At 43.2% G+C, this 20071-nt stretch overlaps 2 protein-coding genes across 2 annotated transcripts; one reads left to right on the top strand and one right to left on the bottom strand.

Annotated features, from left to right (window-relative positions):
- Positions 1–760: 760 nt before the first annotated feature.
- LOC110519478 (low choriolytic enzyme-like) lies at positions 761–10640 on the bottom strand. The gene is made up of 11 exons (XM_036976887.1): positions 10507–10640; positions 10298–10363; positions 10099–10152; positions 9887–9955; positions 9703–9752; positions 3434–3515; positions 3212–3326; positions 2868–3040; positions 1544–1625; positions 1135–1256; positions 761–1023 (listed from the first exon to the last, which is right to left on the bottom strand). The coding sequence occupies exons 1-11, from the start codon at positions 10541–10543 to the stop codon at positions 1019–1021; spliced, it is 855 nt and encodes a 284-aa protein (XP_036832782.1). The 5' UTR covers positions 10544–10640; the 3' UTR covers positions 761–1018.
- Positions 10641–14929: 4289 nt separating this feature from the next.
- On the top strand, positions 14930–18719 carry LOC110523297 (golgin subfamily A member 6-like protein 6). Its single transcript, XM_036976885.1, has 3 exons — positions 14930–15016; positions 15242–15472; positions 16537–18719. Exons 2-3 carry the CDS (start codon positions 15335–15337, stop codon positions 18490–18492), a joined length of 2094 nt encoding a protein of 697 aa, XP_036832780.1. The 5' UTR covers positions 14930–15016; positions 15242–15334; the 3' UTR covers positions 18493–18719.
- Positions 18720–20071: the final 1352 nt, after the last annotated feature.

Genomic DNA, 20071 nt, shown 5'->3' with positions numbered 1-20071 from the left:
GACACAACTTAAACAATTTAAAGGCAATGCTACCAAACACTAATTGAGTGTATGTAAACTTCTGACCCACTGGGAATGTGATGAAAGGAATTAAATCTAAGAGCTTGATTATGCTGACATTTCACATTCTTAAAATATAGTGGGGATCCTAAATGACCAGTCAGGGAATTTTTACTCGGATTAAAAGTCAGGAATTTTTGAAAACGGAGTTGAAATGTATTGGGCTAAGGCGTATGTGAACTTCCGACTTCAACTGTAGATATGCCAATCAGCTACAATAGTTATTTACATTGTCTACACTATTTCTGATCAAGTTGATATTTTAATGGACAAAAGGCTTTCAAAATCAAGGACATTTCAAGTGACCCAAAACTCTTGAACAGTAGTGTGTTTATACATCTTTATGTATATTTGTTTAGTATTCGTTGCTAAATGGTGAGCCACATATATGGTTGAGCTCAAGAGTTTGCCAAAGTTCGTCAACTCCAACAGGTTTCGTAGTACACCCTTCCAGAGGGTGACATTCTGATTTTGGTGACTATGAGCCCTGCTGTCTAAGTCCTGTTACAGCATCATCTTTTTAAAATAATTTGTTGCCTAGCTAGCCAGCCAGGTTTTATACCTTAAATCACCATTAATTTAAGTCATCTCTCCTGCTATGCTAGATCTACTTCATCTCTGATCCCACCTTGGGATGCATGATGAGCATAGCTGAGAAGGTCCATTATAGAATGAAATAGAACACTGCAAGAAACATCACTGACTGGATCATTTGATTTATTTCCAAGACAAGTGCAGTGGAATAGGCCTAATTCAAGGCAGCAAGAGCACACAGGACAAATTAAACTACCTACTGCTGAACACACATACAATACATCAGAAAGCTTTAAGGGACTTGTTCAACTTATTCATTGTTGAGAAGTTAAAATGTCAGTGCCATTTGTGTTGGAATCTTCAGTTGACAGCAGCGGTGTTGAAATCTTCTTGGATGGTGCAATAAGTGATAAACTGTGCATTGTTATTCTGTAACAGGACATGAACATGGTTAGAATACAGTGCGATAATGACTGCATTTACAAAGGCAGCCCAATTCTGATATTTTTCCCGTCTGTCTGTGTGTGCGCATGCCTTTACCACATTGATAGAGTTTGTTAAGGCGTGTTATGTCCAGGGGGCTCAGGTGATTTCTCTGTCCAATCTGGACTCCACTCTTCGTGGCGTCAATAGTGGGGTTCCGGTTTGATGAGAAGTAGTATCTGCCAGGAGAAACCCAACAATGGGGGATTAGAGGACTTGCTACTTTAACACAAGAACTGCGTCACAATGCCACCCTATTCCCAATAGTGCACATAGTTTGACCAGAGCCCAGGTAAAAAAAAGTGTGACGTAAAGAGGGAACCATTTGGTACGCACAGGGAAATGTTACTGGAGCTGGATACCGTACAGTCACAGTAAAACTAATATTTACTCATTGCTAGCAGTTTAAAAACAAGGTGAGTAAAATTAGGACTTTAGTGGGAAGGAGGAGAGTAGTGTGACTGACGTTCCGTAGTGCATTATGGAGTCGTAGTCATAGGGCAGGTCCTGAGTGTCTCCTTTCTTCACCTTAAAGTTCTCTTGTTTTCCTGGAAGTTAAAAGAGTTACAAGAAGCAGATGTGACTGGTGGACACTGCTGGGTGTGAATGTGATATAGGTGAATGAAAATGGAAATGTATACAAGTTGAGATGGAAAAACCATTAAGTTGAACCTCTAGCAGGAGGAAACTACATGATTCAAGGCATGAATATTTCATCTTACCTAATGAAACCCATTGCGGGTGGTAATGTAACAAAACTGCCCTCAAAACGAGCTTACATGTTATCCCAGGATACCCATTACGGGTGGCAACTGTAAAAGGTATATTTTACACCAGGATAGGTGGTAACTGTAGATGACAATGTAGAGTTATTCGCGTCAGGCAAATTTAGCGAACAAGGTTGCTGCAATCATGCCAGAAGAAATTCACAGGAGTTAACGAATTCAGTTCAATTCTACATAATTGGAAATTAGTCTATGAAATACATAGTATTGGTCTCAAACTGAAGAACACTGATGGTTACTGGTGTAAGATTCTCTGGTGTTTACATAACTGGTACTGTGAGATTAGGATATCAGGATTCAAGGTTGCTATGATATTAGGACATCGGGACCTGCTTAGACAAAGCAATTTCAACAGTAGAGGAAAGGGTTGCAATGTGTGGGGAAATAAATGGCTGCAGTATTTCCGTTATAATAAGTACATGATAAATGGAACATTAAGGCATAAATGTATGAAAGACTATTCTTATTTTAAACTAATGTTGTTCTGTCCTTGTGGTGCACTGTCTATTCATGTTATGTAGTGTTTCATGGTGTGTGGAGCCCAGGAAGAGTAGCTGCTGCTTATGTAACAGTATAACTTTAGACCGTCCCCTCGCCCATACCAGGGACCCTCTGCACACATCAACAACTGACACCCACGAAGCATCGTTACCCATCGCTCCACAAAAGCCACGGCCCTTGCAGAGCAAGGGGAACCACTACTTCAAGGTCTCAGAGCAAGTGGCGTCACCGATTGAAATGCTATTTAGCGCACACCACCGCTAACTAAGCTAGCCGTTTCACATCCGTTACACTTAGGCAGTACCTAATAAAATATTAAATGTCAATAGTTAGTTATTCTGTACGGTCTTCAGACCACAAAAAGCTGAATCAGGTATGTTAGTGTTGGGCTAGTACTAAAGCCTACACACTGCAGCTCTTCAGGGGACAAATTGACCAGCCCTGCCCCTGATCCACATGTAATGCCAGTGAGGTGGTTTAGTATGTTGTGTTGGTGTGAGTAACCTGGGACCACGTTGTCCCACTGTATGGTGACGTATTGGTCACGGTCTGGCCGTGTGTGCTCGTGGTGCAGGCCCAGGGCATGCATCAGCTCATGGCACAGGTTCCCCACGTTACAGGCTCTACCGAAGTACAGAGACTGGGCCCCGCCCTGAAAACCTACATACGACGCACAGCTAGAGTTAAGGGAAGAAAGAGAAAGGTGAGAGAAGGAGGAGAGAGAGGGGATATGACAGGAAGAGAGAAAAATAAAGGATTGAACACAGGAAAAAGGAAGGAGAGGTTGTGAGTTAACTGTAAACTGCTGGGAAGGAGAGAATGTGTTAATGTGCCCACTTTGGACTCACCCTGTCCCAGAGATGATGTCTATGTAGTTAATCTCATTGGTGTATTCGTGGAAGAGGATACACGTCTGGTCTGAAATCATCTTGAACGCTGCTAGTATAGTTACCTTTCTGTCCACTGTGTGGATCAGAGACAATCTACCATTAGACGGTGCATATTATTCTCACTGTATTAGAAAACATCTAGTGTTAATGTTCATCTCTCCTACTGTATTCGACACTCACCCAGATAATCGTTGACCTTGTAGGGGATAGAAGTGACGCCATCTTTCTCAGGCCAAAGTGACTTCACAGCTAATCGGTCTTCCTGTAGGACAAAACACCTAATCTTAAATCCAGCTGTCGCGAGACAGCATAGGCCTCCGATTAATTCAATTGTTATTTCTGCATTTCCCCTATGAATGTTTTTAAATTCTAAAATGGTAAAACTATTTCAGTATTAACTTAAATGACTAAAACCAGACTAAGTATGTAGAAATAAAGGAGCAATATACAGTGTACTTTCCATGACAGACTGACCAGGTGTATGCTATGATCCTTACAGAGGTCACCTGTTCAGTGTATATGAAGAGACCGGTTAAAGGAGGATTGTTAAGCCTTGCGACATGGATCATGTATATATGCCATTCAGAGGGTGAATAGGCAGGACAAAATATTGAAGTACCTTTGATCAGGGTATGGTAGGTACCAGGCTCACCAGTTGAGTGTGTCAAGAACTGCAATGTTGCTGGGTATTTCACACTCAGTTTCCAATGTGTGTGAAGAATGGTCCAGCACCCAAAGGACATCCAGCCAATGGCAGTCCAGTGGTCGAAAATGGGTGACACGAATTGTGCAGAGCAACAGACGGGCTACAGTTATATTCAATTGACCGTCCAGTAAAACATTCGTGCCCAAAGAATGCTCAACTCGTAGAATCTTGACACAAATGGGGTATGGCAGCCGACAACCTTACAGAGTACCACTTCTTTCAGCAAAAAACATGTTGCAGTGGACTAAGGAAACACTGCACACAGGAGATTTGGAAAAACGTCTGGTCTGATGAATCCCGTTTTTTTTGTTGCAATTTCACACTGATGGGAGGACTAGGGTATGAAGAAAACCACATGCAGCCATCATGATGTTTGTCAACATTGCAGGCTAGAGAGTGGCAGTGGTGGAGTGATGCTGTGGGGTGCCTTTTCATGGCACACGTTGGATAAAAGTTCCGCAACGTTTGAATGTCTTAACAATTGAAAATCAGGTGCATCCCTTCATGGCAGCAGTGTATCCATCTGAATTTATTTTTTCAGCAGGATAATGCCCCAAGCCACAAGGCTAGGATTGTTCCACAAAAATGACAGTGAATTCAGCTTAGTGCAGTGGCCTGCCCAGTCACCAGATTTCAATCCAATTAAGCATCTGTGGGATGAGATGGAACGAGAGATCCACTACCAGCCAACTGGGCACAATGGTGGGAAGCATTGAGGACATCATGGGGCCAGCATTCCTGTGGAAGAGTCCATGCCCTAACGAATTGAGGCTTTTGAGGGCAAAGGGGGGTGCAACTCAATATTAAGTGTTCCTAATGTTTTGTAAACTATATCTATTTTAAGATCTTTTAGAAGAAAATTCAAATCAACTAAAACCGTGCCACTACGATTTAAATTGAGATTGTCGTCACTTGCCGACACACAAATATTATTTGCATGACTTACTGTGCAATAGTGTTTACATGAATTTTGAATGACTACCTGATCTCTGTAACCCACACATACAGATAATTGTAAGGTCTCAAACAAGCAGTGCATTTCAAACAGATTTAACTACAACGTCCTGTTGGTTTCAACAACTTGCACAAGGCACCTATTGGTAGATGGGTAAAAAAAGGCAGACATTGAAGATCCCTTCGAGCGTGGTGAAGTTACACTTTGGATGGTGTTTCAATACACCCAGTCCATACAAAAGATACAGGTCGTCTTTCTTAAGTCAGTTGCCAGAGAAGGAGGAAACCGCTCAGGGATTTCACCATGAGCCCAATAGGGACTATAAAACAGTTAGACTTTAATGGCTGTGATAAGAGAACCAAATAACATTTTAGTTACTCTACAATACTAACCTGATTGACAGTGAAAATGAAGCCTGTACAGAATACAATTATTCCAAAACATGCATCCTGTTGACATCAAGGCACTAAAGTAATACTGCAGAAAATGTGGCAAAGCAATTATCTTTTGGTCCTGAATACAAAGTGTAATGACAGGCAAAACCAAAAGATTACTGAGTACCACTTCATATTTTCAAGCATTGTGGTGGATGCATCATGTTATGGGTATGCTTGTAATCATAGCGGACTGGGGAGTGTCAGGATAAAAAAGAAACGTTATGAGCTAAGCACAAGCAAGATCCTAGAGGAAATCCTGGTTTAGTCTGCTTTCTACCAGACACTGGGAGCACAATTCACCTTTCTGCAGGACAATAACCTAAAACACAAGGGAAAATCGGCACTGGAGTTTCTTACCAAGAAGACAGAATGTTCCCGAGTGGCCAAGTTACAGTTTTGACAAATCTACTGCAGGACCTGAACATGGTTGTTTAGTAGTGATCAACAACCAATTTGACAGCTTGAATAATTTTGATTAGATTGAGAAGTTACACAATCCAGATGTGGAAAGCTCTTAGACTTACCCAGAGAAACTCACAGGTGTAGTCGCTGCCAAAGGTGCTTCTACAAAGTATTGACTCTGGGATGTGACTAGTTGAGATATTTCTGCATTTCATTTTCAAGAAACTAGCAAACATTTCTAAAGCATTTTCACTGTCATTATGGGTTATTTTGTGTAGACGGGTTAGAATTTGTATTTAATCCATTTTGAATTCAGGCTGTAACAAAATGTGAAATAAGTCAAGGGGTATGATGCTTTCAGAAGGCACTGTACCAGCTTCTGGTATACACAGACTGAAATTAATGACTGCAAAATCATTTAAGGTTTCTTTACAAGCACACTCTGCTAACCCTGATGTCCTTGCCGTGTCTGAATCCTGGCTCAGGAAGGCCACCAAAAATTCTGAGATTTCCATACCCAACTATAACATCTTCCGTCAAGATAGAACTGCCAAAGGGGGAGGAGTTGCAGTCTACTGCAGAGATAGCCTGCAAAGTAATGTCATACTTTCCAGGTCCATACCCAAACAGTTCGAACTACTAATTTTGAAAATTACTCTCCAGAAATAAGTCTCTCACTGTTGCCGCCTGCTACCGACCCCCCTCAGCTCCCAGCTGTGCCCTGGACACCATTTGTGAATTGATCGCCCCCCATCTAGCTTCAGAGTTTGTTCTGTTAGGTGACCTAAACTGGGATATGCTTAACACCCCGGCAGTCCTACAATCTAAGCTAGATGCCCTCAATCTCACTCAAATCATCAAGGAACCCACCAGGTACAACCCTAACTCTGTAAACAAGGGCACCCTCATTGACGTCATCCTGACCAACTGGCCCTCCAAATACACTTCCGCTGTCTACAACCAGGATCTCAGCGATCACTGCCTCATTGCCTGTATCCGCTACGGAGCCGCAGTCAAACGACCACCCCTCATCACTGTCAAACGCTCCCTAAAACACTTCTGTGAGCAGGCCTTTCTAATCGACCTGGCCCGGGTATCCTGGAAGGACATTGACCTCATCCCGTCAGTTGAGGATGCCTGGTCTTTCTTTAAAAGTAACTTCCTCACCATTTTAGATAAGCATGCTCCGTTCAAAAAATGCAGAACTAAGAACAGATATAGCCCCTGGTTCACTCCAGACCTTACTGCCCTCGACCAGCACAAAAACATCCTGTGGCGGACTGCACTAACATCGAATAGTCCCCGCGATATGCAACTGTTCAGGGAAGTCAGGAACCAATACACACAGTCAGTCAGGAAAGCTAAAGCCAACTTCTTCAGGCAGAAGTTTGCATCCTGTAGCTCCAACTCCAAAAAGTTCTGGGACACTGAAGTCCATGGAGAACAAGAGCACCTCCTCCCAGCTGCCCACTGCACTGAGGCTAGGTAACACGGTCACCACCGATAAATCCATGATTATCGAAAACTTCAACAAGCATTTCTCAACGGCTGGCCATGCCTTCCGCCTGGCTACTCCAACCTCGGCCAACAGCTCCCCCCCCCCCCCCCCGCAGCTACTCGCCCAAGCCTCTCCAGGTTCTCCTTTACCCAAATCCAGATAGCAGATGTTCTGAAAGAGCTGCAAAACCTGGACCCGTACAAATCAGCTGGGCTTGACAATCTGGACCCTCTATTCCTGAAACTATCCGCCGCCATTGTCGCAACCCCTATTACCAGCCTGTTCAACCTCTTTCATATCGTCTGAGATCCCCAAGGATTGGAAAGCTGCCGCAGTCATCCCCCTCTTCAAAGGGGGTGACACCCTGGACCCAAACTGTTACAGACCTATATCCATCCTGCCCTGCCTATCTAAGGTCTTCGAAAGCCAAGTCAACAAACAGGTCACTGACCATCTTGAATCCCACCGTACCTTCTCCGCTGTGCAATCTGGTTTCCGAGCCGGTCACGGGTGTACCTCAGCCACGCTCAAGGTACTAAACGATATCATAACCGCCATCGATAAAAGACAGTACTGTGCAGCCGTCTTCATAGACCTTGCCAAGGCTTTCGACTCTGTCAATCACCGTATTCTTATCGGCAGACTCAGTAGCCTCGGTTTTTCGGATGACTGCCTTGCCTGGTTCACCAATTACTTTGCAGACAGAGTTCAGTGTGTCAAATCGGAGGGCATGCTGTCCGGTCCTCTGGCAGTCTCTATGGGGGTGCCACAGGGTTCAATTCTCGGGCCGACTCTTTTCTCTGTATATATCAATGATGTTTCTCATGCTGCGGGCGATTCCCTGATCCACCTCTACGCAGACACCATTCTATATACTTCCGGCCCGTCCTTGGACACTGTGCTATCTAACCTCCAAACGAGCTTCAATGCCATACAGCACTCCTTCCGTGGCCTCCAACTGCTCTTAAACGCTAGTAAAACCAAATGCATGCTTTTCAACCGTTCGCTGCCTGCACCCGCACGCCTGACCAGCATCACCACCCTGGATGGTTCCGACCTTGAATATGTGGACATCTATAAGTACCTAGGTGTCTGGCTAGACTCTAAACTCTCCTTCCAGACCCATATCAAACATCTCCAATCGAAAATCAAATCAAGAGTCGGCTTTCTATTCCGCAACAAAGCCTCCTTCACTCACGCCGCCAAACTTACCCTAGTAAAACTGACTATCCTACCGATCCTCGACTTCGGCGATGTCATCTACAAAATTGCTTCCAACACTCTACTCAGCAAACTGGATGTAGTTTATCACAGTGCCATCCGTTTTGTCACTAAAGCACCTTATACCACCCACCACTGCGACTTGTATGCTCTAGTCGGCTGGCCCTCGCTACATATTCGTCGCCAGACCCACTGGCTCCAGGTCATCTACAAGTCCATGCTAGGTAAAGCTCCGCCTTATCTCAGTTCACTGGTTACGATGGCAACACCCATCCGTAGCACGCGCTCCAGCAGGTGTATCTCACTGATCATCCCTAAAGCCAACACCTCATTTGGCCGCCTTTCGTTCCAGTTCTCTGCTGCCTGTGACTGGAACGAATTGCAAAAATCGCTGAAGTTGGAGACTTTTATCTCCCTCACCAACTTCAAACATCTGCTATCTGAGCAGCTAACCGATCGCTGCAGCTGCAGCTGTAAATAGCCCACCCATTTTCACCTACCTCATCCCCATACTGTTTTTATTTATTTATTTTTCTGCTCTTTTGCACACCAATATCTCTACCTGTTCATAACCATCTGATCATTTATCACTCCAGTGTTAATCTGCATAATTGTAATTATTTGCCTACCTTCTCATGCCTTTTGCACACAATGTATATATAGACTCCCCTTTTTTCTACTGTGTTATTGACTTGTTAATTGTTTACTCCATGTGTAACTCTGTGTTGTCTGTTCACACTGCTATGCCTTATCTTGGCCAGGTCGCAGTTGCAAATGAGAACTTGTTCTCAACTAGCCTACCTGGTTAAATAAAGGTGAAATAAAAATAAACAAGACAGAATGTTAAATAAAATGACATTGAAACTTACTCTACTGGTGGTCCGTGGTGTCGATCCTTCAGATGGTTAAAAATATCCACAGGAAAGTACTGTTAAAACAACTTTAGAGTGGCGGTACTGAAGTTGGAATTTCTATCACCTGGCACTTCAGTTATTATGCATGCATTGTATATTTTCCTGTGGATATATTGGCTCAAATTGCAACCATCTGAAGGACAAACACCATGGACAACCGGTAGAGCACGTTCAAATGTAATTCTGTTCAACAATCTGGCTTGAATGATTTTGGAGTCATTAGATTCAGAATGTGTAAATCAGAAGGTGGTATCAATTAGATTCATCAGCCTAAAAGATGCAGTAACAGGACAGAAAGCAGGGGTAACAGACTCACTGAAACCAGAATGTCTCCCTCCATGATAGCAAGGTCGAACTGTAAGTCCTCTGTAACAGAGAGAGATGGTCTGAAACACTGACATGACATCTACTAGTTACAAGTCACTACCTCCAGTGCCATTAAAGTCCAGACCTCATAGTAGAGGTCCAGGATTGTGCGCTTCATCTAATGAATGCGTTACCTTCTCTGGTTTCAGGCGTTTTAACCCAATCATTTAGTCTGTGGCGTGTCCCCATTGAGGCAGTAGAACCTAAAAGAAATTGTGAACAAACTTATTTTGTAATATCATTATGTTTATTGATAGACAGGCCATAAACTTGAAGACAGATTTAATTGTTTCTTTAGGCCCCATCAGCCAAAGTGATTGACTTTAGAATCACAGTAGAAACCTACCTGTGGCAGTGAAAGTCATATTTGTAGAATTGTTGGTGTATGTAGAATTGTCCACTGAAATACAGAAAGAAAATATTATAAAGAGGAACAGAACAGTTTTGCAGTGGGGCTGGCCTACATTAAATATACATGGAAAACAGGCCTAGTTTTCAGCCTGTCACCTAACAAAATGACTGGTCCCAAATGCAGGCCTGCCTACCTGTGGCAGGGAAAGTAGCATTTGAAGTAGTAGCATTTGTGAAATTGGTGATGGGAACACTGCCCACTGAAATACACAAGGGGAACATAATACATGTTAGATAACAACATGATGAACCAATTGGCGTCCGCAATGGGGCCGGCCACGCCTACCTCAAACGGAAAACACTCAAGAACAGGATGTCACATAGCCAAAATGACTGGTCCTACCTTGGACAAACCAGATGAGAATCAGAAACCAAACCATGTTGCAACAACAATTGTCCCCCAAGATTTGGAAAAAAAAACAACCATAGAAAACGCATAAACAATTGTGTGGAATAGCTCTCCTTCCAGTTAAATAGTGGGCAGGGCAGCAATCACAAAAGAACAGGTGCATTCTTCGTCTTCTTCTTCTGCTTCTGTGAGGTTTAAAGACAGTTGGCATCCAATATGTTGCATTATCGCCCTCTACTGAACTATTGTATGAATCCATTACCTTTCTGATACAAAATTGGAAAGGGGAAATGTGAAAAAATAAATATATATATATATTTAATGACCCTTCTAACTAACCCTACACTCATTAAAACCCATCACCTTATTCCACTACTTTAACCCTATCTTATCCTACCCCAGGCCAACGACCCGAGAGGACGGGACACTACAACTCAACACACCCTGTAACTCTTCTGAAATCTAATCTCATACCCCCAAGTACTTCTCTGCAGCTGCCACCACAACATCTATTTTATATGACTTACGTATCATCTCTGCAGTACAGCAGATAACAATGGCTATGAATGCTAAGCCAAACTCACTGAAACATATATCACTCATTGGCCTATCCCTCTGTTCTGGCAAAGATCTACTATTCACAGGGATCCTCTCAGAATCCCTCACCCTTGATCCACCCTCCACTTCCTCTGCATACAACATGTTCTTCACTACAATGACCCTGGCCACCTCAACCTGCTTCTCTCGCACCAGACACGTCCACTTAGGGTTACCTTCACCGACTCAATGGCACCCACCATCTTTTCCACCCAACTTGGAACCGACCATGGTTCCACCTTCTTCAAAAATCTTACTCCCACTGAACCAATCATATCTTTATCATAGCCATGCCCATCAATGGAAGGCTTGGGCTCCAAACTCCTCACAATACCTTCTGCCCCTTCCATTTCACCTCCAGAACTCAAACTGGTGTCCGGCCCACTTTGTTTCAACTTGATACCAATCTTCCTCGACATTCCCTCTCCCTTGTCATTGCTATCTTCAACAGATACAAACCCATCCTCTGCCTCCCTCAGTCTTTTCAACCTGCTCTATCTTTCCCTCCAATCCTCCTCCCTTAAACAATTACCTGACTCCTGAAAATATTCAACTTTTCCAAGTCAAAATCTTTTTTTAGCCTCCTTGAGGGACATACTAAGCCCTGTACTCCCTCCACTTCAAACTCCTGTGTCACCAGAACAGATGCAGGTGGGAGCACTTGTTTTTAAGTCATCAACCTCAACAACAGATTGTGCATTATAGACAGTGTTAATGTGCATCCATAGTATATAGTGAACAGTACTGTGCATAATGTAGCAGGTGCAGGAATGCCCTCATGCAGGGACACCCCGAAATGTGGGCTGCAGTTAAACACTATTGACAGAAAGACACATCAACTGCAGATAAAGCATCTGAGAAGGCAGAACAGCGCTCCCCTGTCTTAGTATGTGTAGGCCATGTATCTGATGCCGTCTGTTCAAAAAGAGTATGGCATGTCATACAGCCACAGTTGTAGAGGGGTCAGACTTCCTGGATGTTTAGTTCAATCCTGTGTGTTCTCTGGCCCATCTCTGATATCTTGTTGTGGATCTTGGCTATGATGGTGGGCTCCCCATTGACAGAAAATAAATATCTGCTGTGGGAAACCGTGTAGACAGTGTTAGTGTTCATGTATAGTGCAGTATAGACAGTGGTAATGTGCATCCATAGTATAGAGCAGTGAATAGTACTGTCCATAATGTAGCATAGAGCCCATGTCGTAAGTCCAAGGTGTTCCCAGAGTGGTATACCAAGAAGCAAGCTAGATCTACCCAGGGTCTTTTAAATCTAGCCAGCTTCAGTTAGCTTCACATTCCAGCTCAGGCATCATCCGTACTACGATGGTGGATTTTGCTCGTCCACCTTCCGTAAAAGGCTGTCACATGCTTCCCAGTCAAAACACTTTAAGCTTATACATTTGGTGAAGTTTTTGTTCATTTTGGTGTTTGGTAGGTTATTTTCAACTGTTCGCATGTACCAGTTTTTTTGTTGAGGCAAGTGGAAGTTTAGTAGTCAAAGTCTACACCCCTTCATCAGTGATTGGTTTACAGTAGGGGTGGGAACTATGGACGGGATTCTTCAATGAAGTGTTTGCTATCATTCACTTGAGAATTACTGCACTAAACGGATGTGTAATTGCACGACTAAGACCTCCTCTGCAAAAACGAAAATAATTAAATACAGATGTCTTGATGTATCTATTTTGAGGAAGTGTTTCTGGCTATATTGTTACTACGGTGGCTCAAGAGAGACAAACAGTAATATTGCCTCTTTCTTCTAGTTTTTCAAGCGAAGGTCTTTAGGGAGTGTGAGCACAGAAGTTTGCATCGCCTAGCCCAGTTCTGCTTGGAGCAAACTGAACCTATGTATGGGGATGTTTTTACTCTAGAAAAGTTATTGTAAATTTCATCAGGCTATTTGAAAATAGTCCAAATTAGAGCCATCTTATGGGCAAAAGTGACATATTTTATTACCTATTGTTAACTTATTTGGAGGTGCTTATCAATGCACAAGCCCCCTTTTCCCCCACTCCTATCGATCTGATTTCATTGGTCCTTAACTCGCAAATCAGACAATTCATTCAGGATACATGAGAAAGCTCAGAGTTAGCCTACCCCAGAGAAGGTTAGTTTTAGAGGATTTGTTGCCTTGGAAATGTACACTGAACAAAAATATACACACAACATGTAAAGTGTTTGTCCCGTGTTTCATGAGATGAAATAAAACCTCTCAAATGTTTCATATGCAAAAAAAGCGTATTTTCTCATTTTGTGCACAAATTTGTCTACATCGCTGTTAGTGAGCATTTCTCCTTTGCCAAGGTAATCCATCCACCTGACAGGTGTGGCATATCAAGAAGCTGATTAAATAGCATGGTCATTACACAGGGGCACATTGTACTGGGGACAATAAAAAGCCCCTAAAATGTGCAGTTGTGTCACAATACAATGCCACAGATGCCTCAAGTTTTGAGGGAGTGTGCAATTGGCATAATGACTGCAGCAATGTCCACCAGAGCTGTTGCTAGATAATTGAATCTTAATTTTTCAACCATGTGCCTCGAACATCCTTTTAGAGAATTTGTAGCCACGCTGGGAGGGAGGCTGACAAGTATTTGCATATAATAATGCCTTTTTGTGGGGACAAACTCATTCTGATTGGCTGGGCCTGGCTGCAAGTGGGTGAGCCCTCCAAGGCCCACCCAATGGATGCACCCCTGTACAGTCATGTGAAATCCATAGATTAGGGTCTAATTAATTAATTTCAATTGACCTATATATGGACTGTAACTCAGTAAATTCTTTGAAGATGCGTTTATATTGGCCTTCCGAGTGGTGCAGCTGTCTAAAGCACTGGGAGTCCCATAGGACGACGCACAATTGTAGAAATTCTGTAATGTTGCAATTATACATTAATGCAGGAGGAAATACAATGATTTCACTAGTGCATATGTGTGAAAGTGGTCTGCACACAGCATATTATCCCCAGAGATGCCAAACTCAGGCAAAATGTCCACAGTGATGTCATAATGAGTGGGAGAAAAAAACACCTGCATCAGAGACAGTGCAAAGGTTTTCATACTCTGCCACATTCTGAAGAGTTACAATGTAGGGAATAGGGTCCCATCAGAGGACAGCCACTCATGATGCATCATGAACAGTAGCTGTGAAGTGATACACATTGCTACAGTGTGGTTTTTACTATGTTTATGAGCTTACTAGTACTAAATATACTGTATTTCAAACATAGAAGTGGATTAATTGGTTAATAGGCCTATGTGGCTCTGGTGATTTGTTGTCTGTCATGGTGGGTGTGGCTTCCCATGGCACCACATTACATCACAATTGTGATGTCATAAATGATTGTATTCTGGTATGATGACAGCCTAAATGACTTGCCATATTACAGCAACACTTACAAGTTCAATTCGGGATCAAAATCATTGCTATATTTTGGATGGTTATTTTGGTGGTAAGTAGTTGTGACCACTTGTGATTTAGTTAAAAAAAACAGGCCTACTTTGTGGCACAATTTAATTTAGATGATTTGAATAATATAATCATATTTTTAAGCCATATTGTATTTTTTTCAGGATTACTGTAATTGAAGGAACTATGGGAAAGTTCTCCTTTCCAAGGCTCATCATAAGAATGGTTAGAATATATTTTCTCTCACCACCCTCATAGTCAAAACTCCAGTGATTTAAAATCATCACTTTGACATATAGGCTATGAGCTTTTCTAAGATTGAAAATAACAAGCTTGTATCATGATAACCTCATTTCCGACTGCATGTTTGTCATCATTTTCATTTCTAGCCATGGGCAAATCGGACTGCACAGGATGATTTCTGCACAGGAACTACTGAACTCCACAGGCCCAGAACACACCAGCCTCACAACTCCTCACAACTCCCCAGCCTTAATGTAAGTCCCATCTGCAGGCTAAATCTACGACCCACTGAAGTGGTCCAGACTAATCATGTATGGCCAATCAGTGTAAACTTTGTACAAACTACGGCTTGATCTAGTGTCAACGTTATACCTTATTGATATTCTATAATAATGAAATACAATGGAAGGCACATAATAATCCAATGAGTAAAATAAAATATACCATGTTCTATTCTCAATATCCCTACTGCCCCAAAGGTGTGTAGGCAGGACAAGGAGAACACCGATTCAATCCAGAAGAAGAGGAAAAAGAAGAGGCTAAATGAGAAGGGAACCCAGGTTGAACTAGGCATGCGGGAGGATATCCATGACCTTGACCTCGCCCATTGGAGATTGGCTAGAGAGACATGGAGAACTGAGCGAGGAAACATGAGGGAGATTAAGGCGCTGTATGGAGAAATATTTAGGCTGCACCAACTCTTGGAGGAGGTAACGAGCCGTTTTCTTTAATCAGACTTTCATATAAGTAGATATACTGTAGTTGCTTTAGATGTTCCCAATCCTGATACACAGAAATGAGATATAAATAGATAGAATAGTGAAATAAGAAGGCAAGAAAAAGAACTGCACACTGGAAGTATTCTGAGGAAGGTCTGCATTCTGCACTGGTAGTATTCTGAGGAAGGTCTGCATTCTGCACTGGTAGTATTCTGAGGAAGGCCTGTGTTCTGCACTGGTAGTATTTTTGGGAAGGTCTGCATTCTGCACTGGTAGTATTCTGAGGAAGGCCTGTGTTCTGCACTGATAGTATTCTGAGGAAGGTCTGCATTCTGCACTGATAGTATTCTGAGGAAGGCCTGTGTTCTGCACTGGTAGTATTTTTGGGAAGGTCTGCATTCTGCACTGGTAGTATTCTGAGGAAGGCCTGTGTTCTGCACTGATAGTATTCTGAGGAAGGTCTGCATTCTGCACTGGAAGTATTCTGAGGAAGGCCTGTGTTCTGCACTGGTAGTATTCTTGGGAAGGTCTGCATTCTGCACTGGTAGTATTCTGAGGAAGGTCTGCATTCTGCACTGGAAGTATTCTGAGGAAGGTCTGCATTCTGCACTGGTAGTATTCTGAGGAAGGCCTGTGTTCTGCACTGGTAGTATTCTGAGGAAGGTATGCATTCTGCACTGATAGTATTCTGAAGAAGGTATGTGTTCTGCACTGGTAGTATTTTTGGGAAGGTCTGCATTCTGCACTGATAGTATTCTGAGGAAGGTCTGCATTCTGCACTGATAGTATTCTGAGGAAGGTCTGCATTCTGCACTGGTAGTATTCTCAGGATGGTCTGCATTCTTAGAATAAAGTTGTAAAGGAATGGAAGAATTTCTGAATTGGAATGATTCCAAAAGTGTGGACCTTCCCATTTTCCTAATAGGCTAATATACAGTAATAAAACGTGTTTTCTCTATGATATTTATTACCCATACACATGTAATTGTTTTAAGATAGTAATAACAATAACCATCAAGCTATTAAGTAATAAAAGTGTGTCTGTCATCATACAGATTGGGGTGGATAAAGGGGTGATCAAGCAGCGCTCCACCTCTTCCATTATTTGTCCCGTCTCCCCGACACTGCCAGCTTTCCCCTGGTACAACCACCACAGGTACCTCGCCAACAGCCAATCGGAGCCTGACCAGCATGCTGCCGGCACCCAGAAGGACCCACCTAAGAAACACTCAATCTTTCCCCCTCTGGACACACAGAGCTGCACCTCCCCTGATAAATGGCCTCATTCTCCGTCCAAGACGTCACACCCACACGCTTCACACCGATTTGCTGTCCCATCCCACCTCCTGGCTCCCGGCCATCCTGCCCGGATGAGACAGACCCATCCGCAGGTCCACCCCAGGTCCCCATTGACTGGCCAGGCAAAGGTCAAGGATGAGGTTAAGAGGCAAGAGACTGCATCGTCTGAGGAATTGTCTGAGGAAGTTCAACGGAGAGGAGCAGAAATTGCAAGCATGTATAAAGCACAGCTGAAAGAGAGGATGGCCCAAAAGAGAAAGGAAGAGATTCTGAAGAAAATGGCAAACAGCGATGACAAGAACGATGACAGTGAGGCCTCCTGCTCCTCTGCAGTAAAACAATCTAATATCCCTGCCACAGCCCCCGAGCGCCCGGACAGCCCAGAGGCCACGCCAGTGGCCGCCCGAGAGGACACTCAGGGGGACACCCAGCAGGACCTGGCAGAGGTTGTGAATGTGCTCAAGAGGCAATCATCTGATCTATACCTGCCTGACGATGTTTGTGAGGAGTCACTCACATGGAAATCCATTTACGAGGAGCTGTGCCCGCTCGCTCACAGAGTGAACACAGAAGCTGACTACATCAAGGCGCTTCGCGTCATCACTGAGAATGCTGTGACTCCCTCGTGCTCGTCTGAGGATGACGTGTCTCAGAGTGTGAGTGAGGACACAAGTCAGGAGGGGAGTAGTGAAAGTGAGGAGAGCATGAGTGGACAACAGCAGAGATGTCTACACAGGGATCCTTATGGTAAGAGGGACAGGAAGGAGATTGATAGTGGTAAAAGGGAAGGGAGATTTGCAACCGCCAATGCAATGTCTATGATGGCGAGCCGAGGGATAGAAGAACTTAATGCCATGAGCTACGCAGACAGGATCAAATATTTCAAGTATGAGGCTAAGAGAAATGAAGAGATGATGAAGATTGAAAGGAGGAAGGAAAAAGCCAGGGACGAAGAGCTCAAAAAGTGGGAAAAGAGACAGAAGAAATTGAATGAGGAGGAAAGGAAAAGGACAGAAAATATGGAAAAAAACAAGTTAGAGGAGCAGAGGAAAAGGGAGAAGGCAGAGATGAAACTAAAGATCGAACATGAGAAAAAGAGACAAGAGCAAGAGAAAAAGAGGGAGAAAAAAGAAAGAAAGCAGCAGGAGATGCAACAGAAGGCCCGTGCAAAAGAAGAGAAAAAGAGGGCAGAGGAAGAGAAAAAGATGGAGAAACAGAGGATGGAGGAGGAGAGGAACAGGGGAAAGGAGAGAATGAAGGTGTTGGAGATGCAGCAAAAGGCACGAAAGAAAGAAGAGAAGAGGAGGAAAGAGGAACAGAAAAGGAGATTGAAGATACAACAGGAACAAGAGAAGGAGGAACAGAAAAGGCAGACAAGGATACGGGACGAGGATAAGAAGAGAGCAGAGCTTCAAAGAATAAAAGATCACGAGGCCAGGTTCAAGATGGAGATGGAGAAACTGTATGAGAGAGAAGAGAGGAATGCACAGATTGAAAGAGAAAAGAGGCGTGCGCTGTGTCAGAAAAAAGGACAGACACAGAGAGCAAAACAGGTGGTGGCATACGAGGTCACAGCGTCTACATCTGACGCCTCTGTGCGGAGGGAAGAGAGAGAGCAGCGTCCAGAGACCGCTCACGCACAGTCTGCAAAGAGGAGAACAAGGAAGAAGCAGAAGAAAGAGGCGGACGAGGCATCGACAACTTTTGAGTAGATGACAAAAGAAAGGGAGCAGACAAAAGAAGAAATGTACAAGTCAATGCTCCTAGGTATGTTGATACATGTAAATAAACAACAGAGTTTTTTTTAAGAGAAAAAAACAAACAAAAAAATGAGAAAATAAGTAAAAGGAGGAACAAATTATAAGGAAGCCAGGCATGAGGGTGAAGAGGAGGAAACATGAGAGAGGAGGAAGAGAGACCAGAGTGGTTTATCAGGAGGGAAGTAGGAGATATAGAATTCAAGTTCTGATGGACAGAATCAGGAAGGACCATGGGATAAAAGGTAAATGAGATTAGCAGTAAAGAAGAGCTGAGTGGATCGAAAGAAAGTTATGGAAAACACAAGGGGGAGGCAAGATAAACAGAGACCCAGAGAAAAGAGGTGAAAACACTTTAGAAGAATAATAGAGAGGAGATTGAACTAGAATTCTGATGGACATATGGCCAAAATAACTATTTAAATAACTAAGGATTAGCAGAAAAGGAGAAGACCAAGAGCACAGGAAAAATAGCCAACAGACGTCAAAAAGAAAAGAAGTCTGCCTCTTCTACTTCTCTTTTAAAGTTGCTTTGGCTTCCTTTTGTCCTCTTTCTAAGCCTGTTCAAGTCTGAGATAGATGAAAAGAGCAGCCAAAGAAACATCTGTTGAAGCATCAATTGGAAAGGATGGGAGGGTTGGAGGAGGAGCACAGCTGGATGACTTCATTAGGTAAGTGTTTACTATCAAAGCCTGTTCTCTGTAGACAACTGTATTAGTGTTGATAGAAGTATGTTTAGGTAATGTCTTTCAACCCAACCACTACAATTCCTGATCTCATGTGATTATTCACCTCAAGTGAGTGGGCTTTCAGATGTTTTTTCCCGAAACAGATTGTGGCATATGAGGTCTCTTTATCTGTTGAAGCATCAATAGGAAAGGATGAAAGGGAGGGAGGCAGGAAGAGGAAAACACAGAAGAGCAGGTGAGGTAAGTGCTTGGGCTTGTGATGAGAGGATAGGGGCTCCACAACTGGGGTTCATGATTGACATTTCTCAGACAAATTGTATTACTGTGAATCCCATTCGTTCAATGACTGTTTGATTAATTCCTGACGGAATAATTGTTTTACAGGAGCACTCTATGTTCTGCTTCCATGTGGATTGACAGCATTGCTTTCATGAGCTTCTGGAGGACACCATGGAGGAAGAGGGAGAGGGTCTATGATAGGCAGTTTGCCATGGCCCTAAATGGGCCTTTGGATGTTAATTCTTTCTGCTTTATATCATACAACTTTACAATAAAAATGAATTGTAAGCATCAGCCTCTTCTGTTGTGTGATCAGTGCAGTAGTAGTAAGATTGGTGTAAACCCAAGGAATATTCTGGCCTTCTAGGCAGAGTTCCTCTGTCCAGTGTCTGTGTTCTTTTGCCCATCTTAACATTTTTATTGGCCAGTCAGATATTGCTATTTCTTTGCAACTCTGCCTAGAATGCCAGCATCCCGGAGTCACCTCTTCACTGTTGACGTTGAGACTGTTTTTTTCAGGTACTATTTAATGAAGCTGCCAGTTGAGGCATCTATTTCTCAAACTA

The sequence above is a fragment of the Oncorhynchus mykiss genome, chromosome 5 (assembly GCF_013265735.2).
Source record: "Oncorhynchus mykiss isolate Arlee chromosome 5, USDA_OmykA_1.1, whole genome shotgun sequence".
Lineage (NCBI taxonomy): Eukaryota > Metazoa > Chordata > Actinopteri > Salmoniformes > Salmonidae > Oncorhynchus > Oncorhynchus mykiss.
This window is presented reverse-complemented; position numbering and strand designations above follow the sequence as displayed.